Source organism: Erithacus rubecula (assembly GCF_903797595.1).
Source record: "Erithacus rubecula genome assembly, chromosome: 3".
Lineage (NCBI taxonomy): Eukaryota > Metazoa > Chordata > Aves > Passeriformes > Muscicapidae > Erithacus > Erithacus rubecula.
Window position 1 is genome coordinate 38,123,007 of NC_136689.1, and position 25,972 is coordinate 38,148,978.

At 40.8% G+C, this 25,972-nt stretch overlaps 1 protein-coding gene across 7 annotated transcripts in view; it reads left to right on the forward strand.

Moving 5' to 3' along the window:
• LRRC3B (leucine rich repeat containing 3B) overlaps positions 1 to 25,358 on the forward strand; it is a 134,379-nt gene extending 109,021 nt beyond the window's left edge. For 6 of the 7 annotated variants that reach the window (XM_079302861.1, XM_079302862.1, XM_079302863.1 and 3 more), the window contains exon 2: positions 24,100 to 25,358. In XM_079302861.1, the coding sequence (XP_079158987.1) occupies positions 24,265 to 25,044 (780 nt within the window). In that variant the 5' untranslated portion in view covers positions 24,100 to 24,264 and the 3' untranslated portion in view covers positions 25,045 to 25,358. Of the gene's footprint in view, positions 1 to 8,975; positions 9,116 to 24,099 lie in introns of those variants that run through there. The other variant, XM_079302859.1, reaches the window with a different exon arrangement.
• The last annotated feature ends 614 nt before the right edge of the window (positions 25,359 to 25,972 follow it).

Below are 25,972 nucleotides of genomic sequence, written 5' to 3' on the forward strand. Positions count from 1 at the left end.
TGTGCCTGCCTATAAGAACATAGGACACAAACTTGACCAACTTAGTTATAGAAGTGTAATTGAATTTCTTCAGCTGTTTCAAACATTTTCCAGGGAGATTTTCCCTTTGAATTCCATGGTGTTTTTCTGTTAAGTATCCCACTGGTGACCCATATATGCTTTTAAATGCTGTATTAGGTAGGTCTGTTTATGAGTTGCCATTCTAGACTGCTCTCTCCAGAGATGTATTTTGGAACTGGTGTTTCATTCATTACTATGCTTACCTTGGTCTGAATCTATGATTCTGTCTGTTGTTCAACTTTCAGATTGATGACTCATTCCTTTGCTTCATGGGATTGCTGCATGTGATCTTATCCCACTCGGAGATGAGCTTTGGGAGTGAGCTGACAAGAAATGTTTACAGAATTCTGCATAAATCGCAATTCCACAGAGAAACTTACGGGAAACAAATTATTTCCTATAACTTGGAGATTATACCTAAGAGACTCTTTGTTTTCTCCCAGGTAGCAAGTGACAGGACCAAAGGAGATGGTCTCATTGCACCAGGGGAGGTTTAGACTGGATATTAGGAAAATCTTGTTCACTGAAGTTGTGTTCCAGGCATTGGAAAAGGCTGCCAGGGAAGTGGTGGAATCACCATCCCTGGAAGTGTTCAAGAGGCAGTTGGACATGCTGGATGTGGTCAGGTTAATGGTTGGGCTTGGTGATCTTAGAGGTCTTTTCCAACTTCAATGATTCTGTGATTTTAAACCATTTTAATAATTTATCTGTTTCATATGACTCCCGTGAGTCTCAGTATGTGCAAGAAGAAGCTCTCTGCCCCTTTCTAGCCTTCATGAGAAAGTGTGGAGAAGCAGATTGGTGCTTCCATGCAGGAATGGAGTGTTAGCAAAGCCACCAGTGGGAATCCATGTAACAAAAAGAAATCTTGGTGGGATGTCCATTGTATTTGCAGGCGTTTTCTCTAGCAGAGCAGCTCCCTGCATGCCATGTCCCCGCATGACTTAGCAGCATCCTGTAGGTGTGAATGCCTGTCTCTGCAGAGCAGGATATGCAAAAGATGAGGAGATGGGTGGTGGAGGTAGACATGGTGACTAACTCTTTATTCCTGGAAGTGCACCCTCTGTGTGGAGGATGGCATTAAGTGTGTCCCAGATAGGCTTCTCACACTGCGTCATTGCTGGGGATTAAGACATTTTCCCCAAGGATTCTGAACTTGGCAGAAAACTCTGCAGGAAGTGGTAGTGTGCCTCCAGATTTAAACATATCAAACATATGTACTTGCATAATAGGTTTATTCCTTATTATCCACCTTTTTTTCTGTTCTGTGGCACGGGCTTCAGATACTGCACATGATGATTTTGTTCCTGCTGCCGTGTGGTGAAGGAAGGATGTTCAGACTTGAATTATTTCATCTGACAGTTTTACATTGCCACCTCACTTTGTTTTCTCCCTAGTATCTCTTGGGGTCTTTTTATTTTATTTTTAAAAACTCAAACATTAAGGCTGGTGATTGTTACCACGAAATTTTGTTTCCAATTAAAAGATAATTAGTGAACTGCAACTGAAAGAATTATCAAGGTGCAATTTTGCCTTTTGGGGAGGAAAGGCAAATTTGCTTGCATCAATCTTTCTGCTTTGCTAGATCTGTGAAGACCACAAGGCTTCAGTTCTCTAGGTGATTCTAACTTGTTCATGCTGATTTTGTATGATAAGGGGAAATTTGCAATAAAGACTTGTCATGAAATTTGAGGAGTGAGTACCTTTATGCTCAAGGTAAATGAATAATCTCTTTCTGTATTTAGGTACAAGTCTCAGCCAGCCCTCTTGCTGATGGTATCCTTTAGAACTAACCTGGGTTGTTGCATGTGCAGAGTGCAAACTGTGAAATGATACCAGGAAATGTTTTTGTGGCTATCAGTTTGTAAGGGGTGTCATGGCAGCTAAAGGCAGCATAGAGTTTACACTCAGCATGTTCAACTTTTCTTCCAAATGCTGTGTTCATACCCCTTTGCTGCCAGCCACTTTGGACCTGCTTTCACCTGGTAAATGTTTCTTGTGGCCATTTGGAGGGTTTGCATGACCACAGTCCACAAGGTATTTCTTCAGCCAAACTATGTTTGCACAAGTTAGTAGCTTGGTGGTAAGGGTCAAAACTGGGATTTTTCTAAAGTGTGTATTAGGTTTCTTCAGAGCACAGGAAAAACACGAAAGAGGAGTGTGGACTAATTCTGTTTAACAGCTTGTGCAAAATATATGTAGGAGTGCAAAGAAGAAGCTGTCACTACTGAATCTCAGAAGAAGTAAATGTAAGAAAAATGTTTAGAATTTAGGGAGGAAGGAGAAAATGATGTGCACAGATATAATGTGAAGCACAAGTTCTTGTTCAAAAAATAAAGCTATTCAGAGGCCGTTTGGGAAATTTGGGTAGTTTTCAGTGGGCATGTTCTGTTGTATCTTGCTACCAATTAACAAGTATCTAAGCTTTTGGTGCGTGTCATAGTTTCACCACATGCTGCTGCAGCTTGCTGACTCAGGCTAGTGAGATTTGTTTTTACTGAGGATGAGTATCCTCATAGGACATGTGTAAAGAGGTTGGCTGATTTGTTCTTCACCTTTTAAGAGAGCTAAAATGTTCATTACCAACAAGTTGTAAAAAAGCAAAGAGCATTTCGTTGATAGTGTTATGTGAACACAGATTTCCTGTGTGATTTTATAGGAAGCAAACAGAAAAAAAGCACAGCAGTTTACCCCACGTATATAAATGTGACTCCTGTTTGGTGTTATAAGGGAAAATATGTTTTTAATGCTTCTTCTCTTTGCCATATTATTTAATCTTGTTTACTTTATGTAACCATGCTTGAATTTACCATATTAAATAGTATTTTTATTAATTATCTGGGCATTTGAATTTCCTCTGTGTGGCCCTTTTCCACCATAAGAAAAGCTGTGAGCAGTGGTTTTCAGTGTTCAAAATTAATGACTATAGGAAAGTATGAGTTGGGCTCTCATTTTTTAGGCTTAGTAACTAAGGGAGCTTCTCTTCAGTGTAAAATAGAAGTAGAAATTAAACTTGTTGTCTTGAAATGTAAGAGCCAAATTGTTCAAGGCGTTTAAAAGGAATGTATTTGCTATCAGTGCTATCACTACATTAATTTCAAAGGTGTTTCTGTTACTGTGAACTCAAAAATTCAGGTGGTAGTTGTTTTTTATTTCCAAGGCAGGAACTGCATGACCCCATGATGTAAGTCCTTTGCTTACATGTGGAGGTTAACCTCATGGATGACTCCCTCCAGGCTTTGGATGAAGTCTGGTGAAGCAGAGGTGTCCCCCCTCTCACCTCCAGGTTCCCTGGACCTGTAGAGGTGCTGAGCAGAGGGGATGTGCCTTGCTTCTGCTTGAACTTTCCTTCAGAGCTCGGACTGCTGGGGGGCCCTGGGATTTCCAGGTTAAGCAAATAGCCTGATAGAGTGTTTGAATGATACCAGGAGATGAAAACAGCAAGAGAAAGCCACACAGAATCCCTGAGTGAATGCAAGGAGACAGATACCAAGCAGAGCCGGGGGCTCTTTGTTTGGCAAGCTGGGGACCAGCACAATAAAAAAACATTTTTCCTTTTAAGGCTACAAATCCCAACAGGAGGCTGCAGGGAAAACCTTGGTGGCTTGTTCTTGCAGAGTTGGTGTTCTTCCTCTTGGCAAATGTCATATCCCTGTAGAGCATTGTGAATTGGCTTCAGATGTTCTAAGAGAGCATTGTAAATGAAGGATGGAAAAATGTATTTCCTATTACAATCCATTTGACTGACATCCTAAAATTAATAACAAAAGCTGGAATTTTAGATAGCTTGTTCAGTGGTTTTATTTTCTTTTGAAGCTTTCTAGCTACACTTTGAGGATTATCTTCTGTAATTTGTGTACAGAAAACAGAATGAAAGTTTCCCTTGTTTTCTTGCCAGCTTAAATGTCATTTTGGTGCCCAAAAGTGTTTTTAAAAAAAGGCTCAAACTTATTTTCTCTCTCTGTTTGGTTTCTTTAAGAGCAGTGTTTTTAAAACAGCTTGTATGAGAGAAGGCACCTAGGTTGGTGTTTGATGCATTGAATTCAGTTAATCAGTTAATTGGTCCATTAGGTTCTTAGGAATTTATTTACCTAAATAAATTGACTGTGTGTGACTTGTTGTCATTTAAAAAACTTCTCCTTTCAAGAGTCTATGGATAAGTTTATGCATATTTAGGGGGGATATTGTCATGCTATCAATTCAGTAATTCAATTTGTTGACTTCAATTACAAAAAATGAACAAACATTTGCAGTTTTGGTTCTTTGCTTTTGGATGTTGGCATGAGTTAAAAAAGAAGAATGCTACTTTGATTTAGGGTCACAGAGGAGCACAGTAATTGTGTCATTTCAATGTTAGTTTGCTAATATAACCATTTCTCAGGAAGTACTGTCCTTGTGGAAAGGATCATCATTTCAATTAATGCTTTACACCATGTTCCTTTCAAATAGTATTTTTAAAAGAGAACATCTGTAATTGGATCTGTTTACCTACTGTAGTCATAGTGGAAACTATAATCATAAAATCTGAATGATAGAAAACATCTACAGCCAAATTCTGGTTTGGGGTGTGTGTTTATAACTAGCTCCTTGTTGCAAGGGACAAACCCCATGAAATGCATCTCTTCTTTACAGACAACCCAGAACTGTACGGTAGTGTAACATAAAGAGGAAATAAAAATGTGCATCTGTAGGATTCAGGCATTATGCTGCAAAGCCTAGAATTACCTCTGTCTTAAGTTATGCTGCTTTTGAGTATTTTCTGCTTGAATTGCAGTTCTTTCAGCTGTTCTGTTTAAGTTGATTGGAAGTAATCACGGAATGGCTGAGGCTGGAAAGAATCTCTGGAGATTGTTTAATCTACTTCCTTGCTCAAGCATGTTGCTCAAGAGCTATGTCCATCAGGCTTGGATGGGGATGCCACAACCTCTCTCAGTAACCTCTTCCAGGTATGACCACCCTGGCAGTAGGGAGACAGAAAAAAGGAAAAAGAAATTATTTTCTTACTTTCAGATGGAATTCCCTGTATTACAATTTGTGCCCATTGCCTCCTGTCATTTTGCTGGGCACAACTGGTCTGTCTTCATTGTTGTCTCCCATCAGTTGTTTATACATACTGATGAGACCTGCCCTGAGCCAGGCTGAGCAGTCCCTGGAATCCCAGCCTCTCATACATCACATCTTTCAGTTCTTTTATCAACTGGGTGGCCTTTGGTGACTTGTTTCAGTCCATGCTTTGTATATACCAGGAATCCCAGGACTAACCCAGCTCTGTGCAGGTGTCTCACCAGGGCTGAGTGGAGGGGAGGATCACCCTTAACCTGCTGGTGATGCTCTTTCTGATGCAGCCCATGATGCTGTTACCCATCCTTTCCATGAGGGCACACACTTTGTGTCTGTCAGGACCCTGGTGTTGCTCTGTGCAAGCCTGCTTTCCAGTTGATAAGACCCCAGCACGAAGGGTTGCATGGAGTTAACCATACCCAGATGCAGAACTTGGAATTCACCTTTGTTGAGCTTCATGGGGTTCTCCAGCCAGTCCAGGTCCTTGTGGATGGCAGCACATCCACCTGGTGTATCAACTGCTCCTGGCAGTTTTCTATCATCAGATATCTGGAGATTCTCTCCCACCTCCAGATTGGTTGTGAAAATGTAGATGATGTTCGTCCCAGTACTGACCCCTGGAGTATTCCACTAGTGGTGGGCCTCTAGCTGGACAGCCTTTTGAGCCAAGCAGTTCAGCCAGTGTTCTCTCCACCTCTCTATTTCCTTATGTAGTCTGTGCTTCATCAGTATGTCAATGAGGATGTTATGAGGGACAGCATCAAAAGCTCTGCTGAAGTCAAGATAAATAACATCACTTCTGTCTCATCTCAGCAGGCATCTCATTGCAGAAAACTATCAGGTTGGTTGGATGTGATTTCTGCCTTCATAAATCTATGCTGACTACTTCCACTAATTTAATTTAACTCCATATGTTAAGGGAATTGTTCCCAGATTTATTTGCTGATCACCTCCCCAGGGTTGGAGGTGAAACTGACCTGCCTGTAGTTTATGGGATCCTCTTCCTGAAAATAGGACTGGCTTTCATGCAGTCCTCAAGAAATTCCACTGATCCCTAAGATCTTTGAAAGATAACTTAGAGTGGCCTCCTGTAAACTTCAGTCAGCTCCCTCCACACTCACAGATACATCCACTCTGGATCCATGGGCTTGTGTATGTCCACTGTGGTCAAATGTCCCTTAACTGGATCCTCCTCTGCTGACAACAAGCCTTTATGGCTCCAGATTTTCTCATTGTTTCCTGGGGACTGGGGTTTTTGAGCATAGAATATTGAAGGAAGAAGTACATTTTAAATTTTCCTGGCAGTCTGTCTTTCCAGATATCAGAGATTCACTTAATATGCTTTAGACACAAACCAGTCCTGTGTAGAGTTGTGTGTGTTAAAAAAATTTAGAGTCTCTTGCTGGATCTGTATTTAAATTAAGCTATTAATGTCTTTCTGTGATTACAATAAAAGGAAGAATTTTGCAAAAAGCAGTATGAATCTACCAAAAAGGTGCAGGTTTTTTCTGTGTGCTTCTTTCCTTTGTTGGCTTGGCTGAGTGCTGACTGTGCAGAGATGTGTAACAGGAATGACTACAGACAGTGCAGCGATTTCAGAGGTGGTTTTCATGTGTCAGAACAACAAGGTGAATTAGTATGCAGTCATATTCACATTGCCATCAAGAGCTGTCCTCCATGCCTGAGCAAGGTTGTTTTAAGCTTGCAGGGGTGTAACAGTCCCAATCTACAAGTGTTTTTGTGCAGTTGTCAAAGAAAGAAGAAGGAAAAAAAAAATTAAGCTTTTGTTTCCAGCTCAGCAGGAACCTGACAGCTCCTGAGCTCAGCAGAACCAGAAACTGCTGCTTCTTGGGTGGAGCCATCAGCCTGAGGCAGGATCCTGGCTCCTGGCTTCTGAGCTTGGTCTGGGCTGACAGGGGTATGAACATCCCTTTCCTGCTGGGTGTGTGCCACTGATGGGGAGCAAAGGTTAGTGAGCTCTGCCCTCCAAAGAGACACTGGACACCTGCACTCAGTGGAGTGAGAGCTGAGGAGCCACTTGTTCTCAGCAGTGTCCATTTACCTTTCCAGCACGGCTCCACCACATTTCAGTTCACTGTAACTTTTTAAAAGCCTTTCCCTTTCTTATATTCCAGAAACAGCCAGTGACTCTCAGAGGGTTGCACAGCACTTAGGACTCAGCCTAGCAGCACATGGAGGTCTGCCAGGGTTGCTCCTCATCCTGCATGGATGCAAGGATGGCTGTGCATGGGAACTGTGGCACTGCCTCAAAACTAGTGGGAGGCTGCAAGTATTGCAGTAATTATTCCCAAGAGTAGCTGTACCAACTTCTGGGCTGCTTTCTGCTGGCAGTGTTACACAAAAAAAGGTTGTTTATTTTCCTCGCATATCTGCTGTTGTCATCACATCTTCTGAAGTCAGAATGGCAATGTGTGTGTCTGTTCATGGTAGACCACTCATAACATAGCCCACATCAGGTGTCTTGTTTGAGAACACATTGCATGATCTCAGCACAGCCATCTGAGCTTCTGCTTCTGATCTTTGCTCAGTTCCTGAGTGTTCCTGCTTCTTATCTTTGCTCAGTTCCTGAGTGTGAGCCCAACCAAGCAGCATTCAGTGGGGCCACCTTGTTCACTGGTTCATAAAGAGCTGTGACCTTTAGTGCACCAAAGAAACACCTTCTCTTTGTTTTGAAGAGAGCTGGCTGAAAGCTCCAGGAGGAGGAACTGCTGAAGAAAAAGTACTGTATTTTTATAAAGACAGAAAAATGCCAATGTGGTTTAAATTTTGTATTTCAATTGAAGTTTTTCATATTGTATAGTGTTTTTTACATGTTTTTAATTTTCCCGTGTTTTTCAAAATTCATATTTAATAAAGAAAACATGTATGCTCCAATAACACTATCTATTAAAATTTTAGTGGCAGTATTGATACTAATACTATGAAAAATGCAGCAGAAATAAGAAACTGCTCAACTGAAATAATGCCACTGTATAGGAAATAATATTAAATTGTTTTTTCCTCTTGATCAAGCTTCAAGCTGCGTCCTATTTTAATGAGTAAAGGTAGGATGTAGCATTTTGCCTGGGAAACACTCGGTCTACTTTAAATTAAATATATACTAAGATGTTATAGAGTCTTTTCTCATTTTATTAGAAAAATTTATTCTAAGAGAAGCCTTGTTATTTATTCTGTTATTAATAAGTGATTGCCTTACTAAGGCAGATGTTAAAGTCATTGATGGAGAACTAATCATTCATTCTTAATAGAGCTTTTTGTACAGCCATGAAAGTAACTTTGTAATATGAAATGATGATGTGGTGGGTTAATATTGCAGATGGACTTGTAAGACACCTCCTGAGTTGGTGGTTGACTTGCCTACTCCTCCCTGTTTGAATAAGTCTTTGCCAAAGTGAATTTCTGCATGCAACTTCAAAGAATTCTAGAGGGGTTATTTGCAAAATTACAGCTTTGTGGTGGAGAGAGAAAGGAAAGGTTGAATATATTAAAAGGAAAGCAGACCCATTGTAGTAGCTTTTCAGGGCTGTTGAGGCTCGTGCCCTGAAGAACTACAGGTTTGCTTGCCTGCAGTCTCCTTGCTTGCCATAGTGCAGCCATGTGGTGGCTGGCAGCACACACTGATGTCCCTTTCATGTTCTGGGGACACTTTTGAGCACAGAGCACTGTGAGAGCCCTGATGGTGCTATAACATACGGTTGTTGCCACTGTGAACACCCTACTGTTGCTCAACTATAATGGATCAGCTTGAAAATGGGTCAACAGTGCTGTTGGCTGAGATTTAACACTGGGCTGCTCCTCAGGCTAGCAAAGGTTTTAAATGTAGGATTGCAAGGATGGACTCTTCTTGCAGCTGGAAGAGGTGGAAGATTTGTCATTTTCATAACGCTTCCTTTTGGAGGGGGTGTATGCAAACTGTCCTTAGAGCAGAATAAGTGACACTGGAAGGTGTATGGCATCACTTCATTACAGAAGCGTAATCTGTTTTGTTGTGCTTGAGCCAGTCTGTTATCCTCACTGCCCAGCTAGGAAGGGCAGGATGGAACTGGAAGACACCTTTGCCAGACTGAAAGCAGGAAGGGAAGCAGTCAGGAGTGCAGGAGTGCTCAGATCTGAACCAGTTTATGAAGATGGCTGCCTGTTGCTGCAGACTGTGGCACTGCATCTGTGGCAACTAAGGAAAGGAGAACGAGTAAGAGAATGTTTCCTGTGATGGGAAGCATGATGAAAAAGATTTGAAAATACTGCTCTCAAGTGATAGTTTGGTTTATCTTTTGTTGTTGTTTTCTTCAAAGTAATATAGCCTGGGACTCAATAACAGTGTTGTTTAGGCTATCTGGACTTCCTTGTATATCCTGGATTCCTGACTTGTATTCAGGTGTGGGAATTGAATGCATAAGAGATAAAGGTGTCTTTGAAACAAGGAGGACAGTTAAGAGGGTGCTTTTCATTATTGACTCTTGTGAAGATGTGTACATATGGAGAAAACTAAGTTTTTTTCACCATATCAGTGCATCTCTCTCTATTGTGTTAGTCATTAAAATGCTGCTGCTCCTGCTGGGCTGTTCCATGGTTTGTCATGTAGCTTCCAGAAAGATGGTATAATTTATAGAACTTGCTAAGGCTTGGCAGTTTTGCTGGGCTCCAGGCTGTAAGGAGATCACCCATGAGCGTGTGAGCCAATGTGGTCTCTCTTGTGAAACTCCCACATCTGGCTTCCTCCCTTCATGATGTGTGCATAGGTCTGACATTAACTTCTGGTTCTCTTTCTACTTTGCTCTTCCACAGACTCATCTGTCAGCCTTAAACTGTCCTGTAGGTACCACTGTTCTTCTAGCCTCTGTCTTTTTGTCCTTGAATTAGTAGCCCTCTCAGTGAGACAGACTTTTCTTTGTAGCTGGGCCATCTCTGTAAAGAGTCCCTGAATCGTAATATTTGCTTCTAACAGAGGGAAAAAAAGTGGGTGAGTTGCTTTGAATTCACATGCTTTTATTTGGGCCAAACAAAAGAGCAAACTAAAGAAATAAGCAAAGAAGAGGCAAGTGACAAATAAACAGATAAAAATGTCTTCATTTCATAAGAATATCCATTATTTATTTGCCATTATATTTCATTACTTCTCTGTTTTTTCGGGTTTTTTTAAGCAGTTGTTTCAGGAGAGGAAATGGAAGTCTCATTTTACCAACCAGTGCCCAGACCATTTTGGGAAAGTGTGACTGAGAGTAGGTGCTGCTTCAGGACCTCGAGGAGAAACAGGCAAGAAGGAGGGGTGTATGTGTGCCATGTGCCAGGCACAGATTCCCTTTGCTTTGATTTGACTTTTATGCATCTTACTAGAAATGAGTGGGTTAGTGGCTGGGCAGGGATCGCAGGTGACACACTGGGGCTTGGCACACCAAGGAAAACCTGAGGCCACTTGGACTTCTGTACTGAGAGAAAAAAGTCAGCTTTATGGCTCTCCTGGAGTCTGACTGAAATAAGACTGGTAGTAAACAACTTATGTGCTAATAGCAGGGTGCCTTAGCGTGCAGGTGGTTTGGAACAGAAGTGAGTGCCTTTAAGCTTTGTTTTACGGTGTTGTGCATTTCAGACTGAAAAATGGCCACAAGCTTTATTACTTTAATATTAACACTTTTTCATTACTCTCTCCCTCCCCTCTCCTGCAAACTGCTGCATCCATCCATTGCAGTGACTATTCTTTCTCCTTCACCTGGTGTTTTGCACAGTGTGGCAGATGTGGGCGGCAGGAGGGACAGCTGAGGACAAAATGTCACCTCCTCTGTTCCGAGTGAAGCCAGAGCCCAGGGTGCCACCAGATAACCTGTTGAGGTAACTCACAGAGCCCTCGATGGTGGCAGCATCCCTCCTGCCATTGCTGCTGCTTTCCAGTGACCTGCAAGGTCACTTTTTGAGACCTTCTCCCATTAGGATTTCCCATCCTCCCTCCTGCTCCTTGATGGCAGGGGCTTTGCCATCAAGTGTAGATGTTGTTATCCATCCTTTCCCAGCTCTTGCCATCAGCTATTTCCACTGCACTTGCCACTGAGGGCTATGTGCCGGGATGTTTTAAAATTAGGAAACAAGCAGCCATGATTCACAGGATCGAATTTGCCCTGCTTTCTCCTGCAGTGAGAAAAAATAGTGCTAAAAAGTTTTTTGTTTTTTTTTTTTTAATCCTATTCTTATATTCTCTTTTCCATTCCAAATATGTCACATTTATCTCAGTGCCAGTACCAACTGTAACCAGAGTTAAATTTGCCTTCCTGTTAGCTCTGCTTGGGTTTAATTTTTCAACAAGCCATAGTAAAATAAATTGTGCCCCACATGTCTTTAAATCTCATTATCATGACCTAACTTAATTTTCTATAAATTATTTCTACCTGAGCTTCTTCAGCTGAGAACTTGCAGCCTCGAGTGTCTTGCTTATTGGATCATTGCCCAGCTAATCAAGATTTTTTTTTCTTTCTCAACTCCTGCCTTTTGTATCAGCTAGGTTTGCCAAAGTCAACTTGGCTGTATAACCTCAGAGGGGACACACAAAGTGCTGATATATTTTTGTCTTTAAAATAGGGGTTTTATTGAACCAAGTCTCAGTCTGCTTCTGTTGTGCTCTAGTGCTACTGATAAAGACCTCTTTTCCCTTAGTAAAAATGTGACTTCAAGGGTTTGTTCTCTTCTTGGAGGCAGCCATTGCAACAATTTCTTTTGGCTCTTCCTCCTTTTGTTTTCTCCTTGGGAAAAGCGACTGACTGGAAAATCTCTGCACACTCAGTATCGAGCAGCTGTGCCTTGGTTTGTTTTTTATTTGCACAGCTGGATTCCATGTCTGATAAAGGCTGGTGTTTAATTCCACTGAGAAAAGCAGATTTATTTCTTTAGAGCTGTTTCTTTTCTTTAGCAGTTGGTGATAACTCTTATTTCGGCGCTGTGAACGTTGAATGCTCGCTTGTCTCTCACCAAGCTGATGAGCTGTGAACAGGCTGAGGATTTTTGCTGAGTAAGGGTCAGAGAACCCTTGAAATATTTCGGCCTGCAACCTCAGGTCATAATAACAACTTGCTATCATCCATGTCCTCAGAAGAGAAACTTAATGCAGCAAGTTTTTAATGACTTTGGAAAAGTACTACGTGGTTAAAAATAAATTAATAAATAAATTACCTGATTTCCTGGGAAGCCTTGGGGATGCTCCAGAGCACTTATTTCAAAATGAAAACATGCTGATTGTTGCTTAGATGTAACACATGTAATTTGAAAAGTTCCTTAATGGCAGCTGAGGGCCTGATGTAACTCACCAGCAGATTAAAAAATAGCCAGTTTGTCTAACTTTCATTTGGAGAAAGTGGTAACATGCAGCTGTTGATGATGAACAGTGGAACATTATCTTTCAATATAGACTTTCTTTTGAAAACAGGCTGTCTTGCTTGGTGTCTGGAACCTGGTGGAGCAGATAAGTCTGCTAGAGTAGTTTAACTCTTATGGTGAATGTTGATACAGGATGCTGCAAGAACAGTGAGCACACAGAAGTCTTTTCAGTTCAGACATGCTTCAGTCTGACCTAAATTTTTGGGCTCAATATAAGGTTTACTGGTAAAATGACACGTCATATGGTAGGCAGGGGGTCAGATTAGATGATCTAATGGTTCCATCTGGCCTTAAATTCTTAATTAGGGAAGTGCTGCCAGCACAAGATGGCATTGAAGCTTTACACTGCTAGATTTTGCTTGCTTGGGAGATCCTAACCTGAAGCAGGGCTGCAGAAGTTGTACTTGGGCTAATTTTTCCTTGGCTTCTAATGGCAGTAGCAGCCAGCAGAGCTAAAAGTGGGTCCTGATAGGAACCTGGTAATCTTACTTTCATGGAAGTACAAAATTCCTTTGTCTGGCTATTCCAGAATACCACATGTTGAGCTTTTGGAATTACAATGATACCTAAATATAGAAGGAAAATCTATTATTAGGACAGAAAAAAACCAAGAGATAAGTTTCGCTGGCAAGCTAATGAAAAATAAATTACAGTTATTTGAATTTGCTCATGGATTAAAACATTAGAAGTGGAGGTGTGTTTTTTTGTGGTGGGTGGTTTGATGTAGTAGATTATGATACCTTTCCTTGACACTTTTGGTGCAGAAATGGGAAGTACATTGTATGCATGTGTGGTGTTGCAGATGTGCTCTTGGCTCTCAGCTATGCAAGTGGCAGTGTGCAGGTGTAATAACCATTGGCACAGCAAAAACAGCACCACTGATCAGACAGTTTCTTTGGCAAGCCCAAATGGCTTGTAGCTAACTCAGAGTGTCACTTGATTGTGGAAGGTCACTTGAATGTCTTTTAAAGTTGCTTAATTGCTTATTGATCTCATAATTATTCCATACTTGCTGTCTCTTTCAGTATTTTCTGAATTATATTGTGAAGTCACAATTTTAATTTCATTAGGAGAAGCGTGTGGTTTTGTGGTGTTGAACATTCACTTTTAGGTGTAGAGCTTTTAATTGGAACTTTCAAACTTGATTGGTTTCTTTTATATGCTGGTACACATTTTATTTTTCCTGCATTTTTCTAAATGAGTTACTCCTGTATGCTTGTTTAAGGTCCTGTTAATACACAGGTAGCATATTTAAAAGCACAAGGAGCTGAATTAGTAACTGCTGAGGTACTTTATTTTAACTGCTGTCCTCTTTTGCTAATTTATCTTGTGGGGTTTTTCTCCACCTTTAAGAGTTTTTCAGAGTAATTGCTCTGGAAGTGTGTTCTTTTTCTTTCTAGTCTCATCTTGTGTATTACTATCACTCAGGTTGCTTCCTTTTAGTAATAGCTTCTGCTGGCTTCTTTCCTTGCAACTTCTTGGTGCCATGAATTATTGCTCTGTGTTTGTGACACTGGGAAGTTGTGCAGGGAGAAACACTGCCTTATCTTCCTGGGTTTTAACACAACAGGGTAATCTTGACCCAGCAAGAGCAAGACTTTGTGAAATTGGCTGAGGAACTGCAGAGGCACCAGCGTGTTCTTCACTCAACAGTCCCTTCAGATTTGCACACTTATTTCTGCCTTGCTGACTTTATTATCAGCACAGCCTTCCCAGCCTAATTACAACTTCTGTCTTCTACCAAATTGCAGGAGCATTTGGGTGAACCTCAAATGAGCCTAAAGATCATGGTACACAGAACCCAATAAACACCCTTAAAAGTGGAAGAAAGGTCTCTAGGTGGTCTGAATCTTGCTTGTCTTTGCAAGGTGGTTCCTTAAAGTTTCTTAAGTTTCTGATAACACAGTTTTGTTACCAGGGGTTAGATTTGCACTTTGCAAAAATAGAATGAGATTCTCAACTGGGCAAGGACACCATCTGCAGTCACCAGATGCAGTTTATCAAGATTAAATTGCAAGACTTGCCACTGATTATGCTGTAATCATTGAAGTAATCAGTGTAATTATCTTGAGATCAAGACGAGATTTTCTCTGATCTGATAGATTCTGCCTAATTAAATTGAAGGAGCATCCATCATTAGTACTGGAAAGAGTCTGGCTCCAACTGGACATTTGTCTGTTTCACTTCGATCATGTTATTTTATAATATGGGAGAAAAATAAACAGGAATCTTGTGAAATTGACATCTTAAGATAACCAATTTTCCAGTGCGTTATACCAGATTTCTTGAAAACCTATAGCAATGCTTATTCATGAAAGGTTCCCAGGTATTCTCTTCATAATCAGACTTCAGAAAATACTTAAGTCTGGATCTCTCTACCCAAGGAAGATGAAGTATATCCACTTCAGGTTACTTTAAGCTTTTAGAGTGTATTTTTTCTACTACAGATCATGTGGAGGATTGACTCAGCTGCAACTGGAAAGGATTTCTTGCCAAATGATGGTTGTTGATGTTTTCTCATAAAATGTCACTGAGACTTGGAAGAATATAATGCCAAACTCTTAAAAATGTTTTTTACCCTAATGCACACTAATAATCTAGAAAAAATGATGAGGCTTTGGAGAACTCTTCACAAGTAGTCATTTGTGTGTGTTGGAGCATTTTCATTTAGCATCTGTAATGTGATTCATGTTCTTATATGGTGGAAAAAGATCTTTTTGCAGATGTGTTTGCTGAGCAGTAACTGGCATATCTTGAGCCTTTGTTCATTTCTTCTATAGGTTGTCAAGACAATTTCCTCCAAATACAGTGATAAATTATGTTAAAGATTATGATGTATCTTACATCTTGTGCCTTTCGTTTTTAACTTGCTTGATGTTGCCACTACATATGCACTGTAAGTGTATGTAACATTTTCTTTCTTTTTCAAATGGCATAGATGTGCATACAAAATGCTGTTTATATTTCCCATCAGGGTATGTTGCTCAGGGAAGGGACAGGAGCCTCTGTAGTCTATGGCAGATGAAGAGAATGCAGGAGATAACAAGGAAAAGTAGGCAGCACTGAATACCTTCTAAAAAGCAGGTGATTCAACCTTTGTTAAGCTCAAAAGAATGAGCTCTAACAGCATCCCCAACAGCTGTTTCTTTAATTTCCAGCAAGTCACCAAATTTCATTGCAAGAAATGTGTTGCCACAGAAGACTTCCAAGAGCAAAGCGTTGTAGGAAAGTCAGGAGATGATTTGTAATATTTTTCTGTCATCAATCTGTTATTATATCTGCTAAACTTCACCCAATTATTTATCAGCTGAGAGTTATGAAATAATTCCTGACTTGATGTGAAAAGGGAAAAAAGTCAAATGCATTTTTTAACATGAACCCAACCCATCAGTCTTAAAGTGCTGATTCATTTGCCCACACAGTATAATTAAGATGTTAATCTGTAATAAGGAGTGATACATTCAGTGATCTCACCATCAGAAAGTAATTACAGCTTAAAATGTTCATTTGGCTCTCCTCTACCATTTTATTACTCTGTGTCAGGTAAGGGAGGGCATTCATAGCTCAAGATCTATAAACCTTTACCTACACACTTTGCTTCTACAACTGGAAAAGGTTTGCAGTTATATATAGATGCCTGTACTGGAAGTTTTTTGGGAACAAAATGTCGGCTGGAATTCTGAGCCCTGTCCTAGGGGAGAATATTACAGTTTGAGTACATTTGGTGTTTCATTAGATAATTAATCCATTATGTAGTTTAAGTTCAGGCTCACACTGATTAATCGTGACATTTCAATTATTCATAGAATCAGTGATCTTTTGTGCCCCTTTTTTCCCCACCTCATTTGCCATTGGCATCTATTAGGTTCTGTTTTTATTGGTTTAGGATTTTTCACGTTGCCATATCCTGAAATCCTGAAACTCCTCCACTGCTGGAGACTTTCATCTGGGAATTTAAATGACCTGGCATGTTTCAAGCAGCTTGTGGCCCCTCTCTGGTTTGATGCTTCATAGCATCTTAACTCCCTGCCTTCAAGGTGGCTGATCTGTGGAGCAGCCAGGCCTCCACGTTTGAGGAGAGACAGGGATAGATGTGTGAAAGACACAGGTTGTCCTGGAAATCCAAAGCAGGTTTGTGTTTCGTCTGCTGGGTGGAATTTCCTCGTGTTGCCCTGGAGCCATGGAGAGGGTTGTGTTGCCTGACTTGTAGTCTGTCTGTGGAGCTGGTGAGATTGCCCTCTGCCATGGTGTGCTGACAGCACACAGGTGGCATTGTTTTAAAGAGTTTTATTGTTTGCTTGGAGGAATTCACTTGGTACCCGTGCAATTTGTTGTTCTGTAGTGCACAGACAGCACAGAGGTCAGAAGTGGCCGCTGCATTCCCCTTTGGGTCCTGCTGCTCCCGTCCAGCTCCAGCTCACAAGCATCATCACTTTCCAGCTCAGTACCCTCTCAGTCAGTCACATTGCCATGCTGTAGCTTTATCATATATCCATGGGTATATAAAAAAACCCTGCAACTTCTTATTTTTACATCAGTCTTCTTGTGTTTTTAAAATCAGCGGGCTGATTCAGCCTGCAGATGTTGATGGAGCCAGACAGGATTTCGTGGAGGTTTTTGCTCAGTGTGCACAGACTCTGCTGGTCTCCAGAGGCTCAGCTGCTCTCAAACCTGATGCACAGAACAGCCCAGTGTGCAGCTTACTGAGAGGTCTGTGTTTACCAGCAGTATAATATTTATTAAGGGTAGGATGTATATAAATAGTTATTTCTCCAAATCTCTTCTCTGTTTTAACTCTTCCTAAATATGCCGTTAGCAGTTGTTTGGGAGTAGTGGTGGCAAGTCTCTTTCTTTGGGTTCAGGTAAAATTGTCCTGTCTTCAGTCCTCTAGCAAACTGGACTTTTCAGGCTGGATAACCACCTCTTCATTTTAGCCTATAATCTTCATCTTATCACTGTCTTGTCAATACTAATTGAAAGGTAATTTTTTTAGAGATAAAGTAGTATATGGCTTTTTATGACAACAGGGAAAAAAGAGGAGTACAAAGTCATAAAACACAGCTCTGTGGATGGGGGACAACTCTATGGATGGGTGTGTGTGTGTGTGTTGTGACAAGCAGACTGGCATTACAGGAAGCAGAACTCGTGGGAAACAATGTATTAGAAAGGGGCATATTTTCTATTTCAATGGTTAATTTGCTAAACTCAATGTAACCCAAAAATATTCAATATGGAAAAGTTAAGACCTGCTTTAATCAAAAATAGAAAACTAGATTTATCAATGAGCATCTTTTCTATAAAGCAACATAGTAGATGTCTTAAAGGAGGGAAAAAAGTTATAATATTATCAGGTCTTTCAAAACTGTAGAACATCTCAGTAATTTTCTGGAAGTCAGTTAAAATAATGATCTTTTTACAATGCTCCATTTAATGGATTTTTAGATATAAAATTTCACTATTTATTTAAAGTGCAAGTTTGCTTTAAAGATGTATATAAAAAGAGCCCTTATTTCCTGGACTTTTCTAATTCTGTATCAAAATTCCAATGCTGGCACACAAGAAAGTTGTTACTCTGAAGAGTAGGACTTTGCTTAGACCAGGCTGGAAAAGCTGAACTCTTTTTCAGAGATCTCCTGAGGGCTTACTGGGAGTTGAGAGCTTTTTTTGAAGGCAGTAGAGCTGCCCACAGAAATTGGAGCTGTCTCCAGGTTTATATGTGAGTTGTATGGGCTATACAAGATGAGAATGGGAGGCACCCTGACATGTGCAGTGCATCCCTGCTGTGGAGGGCCTGCAGTTGTTCTCAGGGATACCTTCAGTATTAGCTGAGGACACAGTGATGTTTGTTGTGGACTCTCTGATCCCAAGGAGTGTGGAGCTCTGCAGTGCCATTTGGGATCCATTTCCAAAAGAGGGCTTCTCTGGTAGTAGCAAAGTCAGTTAAGCTTTACAGCTGTATATCCTCAGAAGCATGATAGGCCTAGGCTGGTGAACTGTGCATCAGTCCCTGTGATCCACATTCTTAGGAAGCTGGGTTGTACATAATTTTTTCCAGTTTTTCTGGTGGTTGAAAAGTGACAGACCAGACAGATTGGGTACAGTCATGATACAGCCAACTGCTTACCCCCTGTGGATGATCTGTTGGCTTCTTCCTTTTCCCTGTTCTGATCCTGCCTGCTCGTTTGAGCACATCAGCTACAGTAGCAATAAATTCCTTTCTAGTCATGATGCCTTCAATAACCTTAAGTGTACAAACTGTGTGTACTGATCATTAGTAGTTAGCTGTGACTCTTTTGACATTACTGGAGTAATAGATGCAATCTTTTTCATCTGCTTTGAAGAGATGTTATTCTAGTACCTTACATTATTGATAGGGAAAATTGAGTTGCTTTCACTGCATTTCCTTCCCAGTGAAATGCCTGTACTGTGCAGCCCTTTTTGCACGTGTAGAGGTTGGTGTAGTTGCTCAAATGCCAGTGAAAGCATAGTTTAGCTTATGGGACCTGCTCAAGTGATTGTGCATGAGATGGAAATATCACTTGGCATAGGAGATCAGCATTGAAAACCTTTTGTAATTAAACTTTCTGACCCTAGAAGCTGCATAAAACTCTATAGGTAGCTGCCAGCTATGCTCTCACTTTCAAGACTGTGCTTTAGCTGCAGCTTGATGCCACAACACTTTCAGGTTTTTTTTCTTGGTATTCCATGATATTGTGTCCCAAAAAAAGGAGCAAAATAACATCTTCCAAAATATCTGCAATATTTATCCAGTTGTTACTGCTGAGAGAGTGCGTTCTGCACAATGCCTGTGCTTGCCAGCTTATGGAATGAAGATGCTTTTAGGATGAAATCTTTCTCCATTTTCCCATTTTTGCTTGTTTGTGAATTATAACAACAATAACTAAAGTCTCCTGTGTGTCTTGTCACTGAGTAGTCCTCACAGCCTGTGATGTGGTGAAGGCCAGTGTGGTATTGAGAGCAGAAGGCTGCTGCTTATTCTTTACATCAGTGTTTGACAAGCAGGCAAAACGAGTGAGGATGCTGTGTGTGAATCTGGGGTTCTTGTGTTGGCATGTTCCTGTGTGATCCTGTTCTACAGACTTAATTTGTGGCCCTCATTCTGTTATTTATAACAGGAATCTTCCCATAAAAATATTTACATTAAATACATTAGGTCAGGTTTTTGTCTTTATCGTGTGATATTTTGCTTGATAAAGAGCTGTCAGGAGAAGGGATATGACCTTGATTTTTCCTCAACAGAAATGTTTGGGAGTTAACCTAACACTGTCTGAGGATTCAGGTGAAATTCCAAGTACAAGTGTTGTCCTACTGGAACAACTTGAACAAAGATATTTTTACCGTCACGGGTCATGTTTGTAGTGCTAGAAAGTAATTTTTGAAGCATCCTACTAAAATGTAGATACACAATGTGTGGAGATGGCATCTGCTGACCAAATAGGAAGTAAATCCTTGTCTCACATCTGAAAGAGACAAATCTGCAGGAAGAGTGTCATCAGCAAGTGGCTCCACTGATTTCACCTGGGGGCTGAGGGGATTGTGTGTGGGTGTGTTCAAAACACTATGGGCAGAATACTTCTCAAAGTAGATTGTGGTCTCTCCTTTTGAATCCTCTGAGGGCATTGGTTGGCCCTCAAGTTCAAGGATTTGGTGGCTGTTCCATTCTCTTTTATGGAGGCAGAAATGTGTGAGTACTTGGGTGATCGCCAAAGCTTCCATGTGCCTCTGGAAATCTCAACCCCACAGTAGAAACCCCTTTCCCTAGGCAGACATCTTCAACTAACACATATATGATTAATTGTCTTTTTATGCATCTTGTGTTGTCTTAGTATTGCCCTAAGCAACAAAACATTTCAGCCTGTGTAATTTTTCAGCTGTTCTGTGTGGTGGTTATACAAATTCCTATTCTCCTATATCTTTCTGAAGACTGAACAGCATAAATTACTATTGCAGGCACTCTTGTCCTGGACTTTCTGTGTGACTTTGTTGAGTCTATGGAGCCTTGTTCATATTGGTAACTGGAGGCACTAATTCTTCCTCACATCACTAGTATTTCGTGGGAAGAAGTTATTATTCAAACAGGTAATTTAGTAGTGGTGCATTCAGGAGCTTAGATATGGTCATTGCACCTTGTTTGCAGTAAAGACAAACTGCAAGTACCTGACACCTGCAGCTCAGTAGAAATCTCACTGTGCATTAAAAGCTGTGTGCTTTCCCTGAGGAATTCAGGATTTGTACATTTTCCTACGTTGTTGGATGTTGGCACTGAGTGAATGGTCTTAGGGGAGCTGAGAAAAGGAAGCCTTGGAAACCTTTTTAAATTGCAAGGCTGTAAAGAACTCTTCTGTGCAATCCTCTGTCTGTAGTATTATTCCCCTGCAATATTTGACTTGGTGTTAGATATTCTATGTTTGTACTTGTATTTTAGAAATGTGCACAAAAAGCCTTTTTATCCCATGCTGCTACAAGTGCTCCTGGTGTTGCTGTCATTTCCCTGTGCCTTCATTCACTTTTTAATTATTTTTTTCTTTATTTTCAGATTTGTAATTAATTAATATATTTATTTCAATTCTGTGTCTTTCATCCCTTTGTCTGTAGTCATTAGTTTCTTCTGGTATATCTCTCTTGTGTTTGTTCCAACTTTGGCATCTTCTTTTTTTATTGTGTTCCAAGCAAGAGAAAATTAGTCACAGATCTTCCTATTGACCTTACAAATGTGTGAGTCCTAGTTTTCTTTTCTTTTGTTTTCTTGCAGTCACTAGAGATAAAGAAAGTTCTCTCTCTAAGTTTATTGTTGAAACATGAACCCCAGATATCCCTTAGATCGAATATTCTGAAGCAAACTAAGCTGTTTACTCTGACTGAAGCTCAGTCCCATTGTGTTTCTTCTGGTTAATTTACTGGGAATTTGCTGAGCTTTGTTCTTATTCAGACAAGTTTTGTTGACTGGGTTGTTAATTGCAGGTTTAAACTTGTATTTGCTCTATCTATCAACCTAAAACATTGTGAGTTTTTTCCTCTCTATATTCATTTACTTAGTTAGGCCTTTAGAAGAGGCACTGCTTCATTAAACACTATCCTGCTTAGTCTGTAATGACTCTACTCCTTCCACTCTAAACACATTAATACATTAAATAGTTTCATTTGTCTTCAGTGGGATGAGGATGTTCTACATTGTCTTTGGTGCTTGGGGCCTCTTTGATACAAGCTCTTTGGTGGTGTAACAATACTGTGGAGGACTCAGCAGAGTCCACACTGAATTTCCATGTTGACTGGGTGTTTTTAGCCTGGAATGAAGCAAATTTGATATTTATTTGTCACACTCTGATGAGGACAGTATCATTTTTGTGCTTCTGTAAAATGAAGCACCCAGGTCTTTGTTCTTTCCCCCCAGTCTCTTCCTGCAGTAGAACTCCAGAGCCAGTGGCAGGAAGCCACTGCATACAAGTAGCAGGTGATGAGATGATGCTCGTTCTGGGGTGATGAGCTGGACCACTCCTCTGCTCTTGTGGTGCAGCAGCACAGTAGTGAGACTTGTGAACATGAAGGGAAAAGACAATAGGAGGCTGTTTTAGCAGGGGACAGGCTGTCCTGCTGCAGCACCAGGGCTGCTGGAGGGAGCAGCAGGTTGCCAGCTCCAAGTGCCAGGGGAGCAGCTGCCAGCTCCAGCTTGGCCTCTGAATGGGCTGCACATTCTAGCAAGTGCTTAGTGATTTTGGGCAGGCTGGGAAAAAAACAACTTCTGAAGCTTATCTCCTTTGGTAACAGATTTCTGTCTGGTCTGAAGAGCAGGCACTGCAGTGACCAAAGAGCCAAAGGGAGAAATGGGAAGGATATACCCACTGCTTGTGGGTACAAGGGCTCTTTCACTTAAATCCTTTTTTTTCCACAGAGGTCATGAAGAATTTCTTTGACTTGGGAGGTGCTACCTCACTTCTCTCTCCTCAAAGGGAGGTTTTTCATGCTCTGCTTAGTTCTCTTTTATACAGTTTCACATTTCCAGGGTTAACTTCACAATTTCTTATTGCTAACAATTAAATTACTGTTTAATTTTAAAGTAGAAGTTTTATGGAATACAAGTGTAAGCTTTCTGTTTAGGTTCTTGGGCACTCACTGATTTGAACAATAGGTAAATTGAAGATTAATGGTGATACACTACTCCAGTAGCTGCAGTGAGAATATGCTGAGCTTTTGCCATTCCCGAGCCATGGAGTAATCACAAGTAATGTACATGCTGTTAGAGATTGGTTTGGGTTGTTTTATTTTTCTTTTTCCTGTGGGGATACTGACATACTTGGCCTCAGCAAAAAGGGTTAAATGGAATGTGAGCTATGAGTTTGAAATTATGTTTGGCACATCTGATCCATATTACTGCAGTGTGTCAGCAACTGCAGTTGGTATGTCAGTTCTGCAAACAAAAAGGTGCTTGAAATGCAATTTCTTCTTTTTCATGTAAAATCACACATATCCTCTGTGCAGGGATTTTCTTGTTCAGTGGGCTACAGTGTGGATTTAGAAAAAAGCATAATTCATTTATATGTAAATACAACCTGAAGGCTACACATATCTAAGCTGCTACAAAGACAGAGAGCATGTACATGAAAACAAATGGACCTGTTGTTGTTAGAAATTCATAGTTTACCATAATAGGGGGGGGGGGAGGGGAAGGGTTGTCTTTGAAACCATATAGGTCAGCATTTCAGACTTCTGTATTTGTGTTCCAGTTAAAGGAGAAAATGGAAAATCTGGGTGTTTGCTATTTTAAAGCCAGCTTGAGGGGGGAGAAGCAGAACCAGTATTTTTCATATGTCCTATAAGCAAATGACATGCCATGAATTATTGGCTCGTATGTAGGTTTTGTGAGTTTTATTTGCTTTGGAGGATGGGGTATTGAGTTTTTGGCAATTTTTCCATTTCTTTTTGTTACATAAAAAGAAAATTTTGAAAAAAAAAATGGAAGTAGAGATTATGTCTATGGGTCTCACAAAATTCTGGAAGGTATAAAAAACCCAGCATTTTAAAGCAAAAGAGAAGGGGAGACAAATAAGGAGATGGGGGTGATTGGTGTCTTGCAGCAGCTTTACCTGATTTCTCTTCCTTAATATAGTAAAAATAGTTCCTTGCTGAAGTACTTTGATTTGAACTTAAAATAGCATAAATTATGTCGAGATAAGTTCACATTAATTACTACAAATTCCTCACTTAACCAGTCACTGTTGCTGGAGATACAAGTCTTAGCTGCTATCGATGCATTTTCTACTTCAGCAAGGGATAATGCAATTTAGTTTTATAGCTGTTTTAGAAGCATCTGTGATAAAAACAAACCAGTACCTTCTCTGAAAAGGATTAAAGATCAAACCTGTGCAATTTGTAGTAAGTGTAGTCTGTCCTCTTAAAAATGTCCTGGGGATTAATGCACTAAACTCAAAATAATGGTAATAGAGAGTTATGTAGGATAATAGACCGTTTATTTGGGGTGACATTTCCTTTCAACGTCTTTTTATATATATTCTTTTAATGAAAACAGAGTTAGGATTGGAGTTTATGGTATAAAGAACTTTCTTTCCTTCTTCTCTGCAGGCATGCTTCTAAGAAGCATATTGACCATGAGGAAGCCCACGTGTTAGTGACCAGTTTTTGCTAATCCCGCCGAAAAAAATGAAGCCACGTTTCAGCTTTGCCGATCCTTTTCCCACCCTGTTGGCCGAATGAGAAGTGGTCGTGTGATTATGCTGACAGCCCAGCATGCATTTGGTAGACCTGTGGTTAACTCGTTCCCTCTCCATGTGTCTGCTCTTACAAAGTTTTGTCCTCATGATACTGTGCTTTCATTCTGCCAGTATGTGCCCGAAAGGCTGCCTTTGTTCCCACTCCGGAGGTTTGAATGTCAGCTGTAGCAATGCAAACCTCAAGGAAATACCCAGAGATCTTCCTCCAGAAACAGTCTTACTTTATTTGGACTCCAATCAGATAACGTCTATCCCCAACGAAATTTTTAAGGACTTGCACCAATTGAGAGTCCTCAATTTATCAAAAAATGGGATTGAGTTTATAGACGAACATGCCTTTAAAGGGGTGGCAGAAACCTTGCAGACTCTGGATTTGTCCGACAACCGGATTAAAAGCGTGCACAAGAACGCCTTCAACAACCTGAAGGCCAGGGCCAGGATTGCCAACAACCCGTGGCACTGTGACTGCACGCTGCAGCAGGTGCTGCGCAGCATGGCCTCCAACCACGAGACGGCCAACAACGTCATCTGCAAGACCTCGGTGCTGGACGAGCACGCGGGGAGACCCTTCCTCAACGCTGCCAACGACGCCGACCTCTGCAACCTCCCCAAAAAGACTACTGACTACGCCATGCTGGTCACCATGTTTGGCTGGTTCACCATGGTGATCTCCTATGTGGTTTACTACGTCCGACAGAACCAGGAGGATGCAAGGAGACACCTTGAGTACTTGAAATCCCTGCCAAGCAGGCAAAAGAAACCAGATGAAGCCGATGACATTAGCACTGTGGTATAGCATCCTGAATGACTGCCTTTGTGATGGAAACTAGAGTTGGATGACGCTAAAACCAGAGGTTTACTTCTAACGTTCATTGTAAACATTAAGACTTTCGGGGCTTTTTTTTCCTGTTTAACTGAATTACGCCACTGTTGAGCTTTCTAACGGAAAGTTTTTGTCCGGGTGGTAAACTTCAATTATTTCTCTGGTGATATCCTAAAGCAAGTGAATTAATATGTAAACATTAGTTTAGACCCATTCCACTATTTAATAACGAAATTTATTTTTTTAATTTAAAAACCAAATAAAAGCTTAAATTTGAACCATGTAAAGCAGAGTAATTTATTGATCAGCCACCTGTCCAGTGCCAGAGCACTCTTGGCTTGTTCAGTGCTCGTGAGGTACAGGAAAGGAGCAATGATGAAGTGTGCTGTGAGAGGTCCAGGGCTGGAGGGACAGTCCCCAAAGGGCACGTGTCTGCCATGGGTGCAAGGTGAGCAGCTGGTGAATGGTAGCCCATTTTGTGAGCTGCCTGCCACGGGGGAAAGGGGCACAGTGTGGGCAGAGCAGAGTGCCCTGACTCTAAGGGGCTGATGCTTATTAACCTTTTGGAGAGCATTTTGGAAGTGCTGGGAAGGAGGCAACCTGGAGGAGCTGCACCTCAGGACTTTGAAGAGAGGTAAGCCAGGGGCATGTGGTGGTTTTCATCTTACACCCACTAACTGCCTTGCATGAGCTTCAGGCTGGAGACCTCAGCACTGGGTAAAGCAAGAAGGCAACAAGCTTAGTATAATAGTCAAATTAGAGTTCCACTAGTGATAATTTAAAAAAAAAACCAAAAAAACCAAACAAAAAACCCCCTGGTGGTTTTAATCTGTATATTAGTTTGTAACTAAATGTGATTTCTATTTTTTCGGAAGCAGCTTCTTAAAAAATTGAAAGAAAT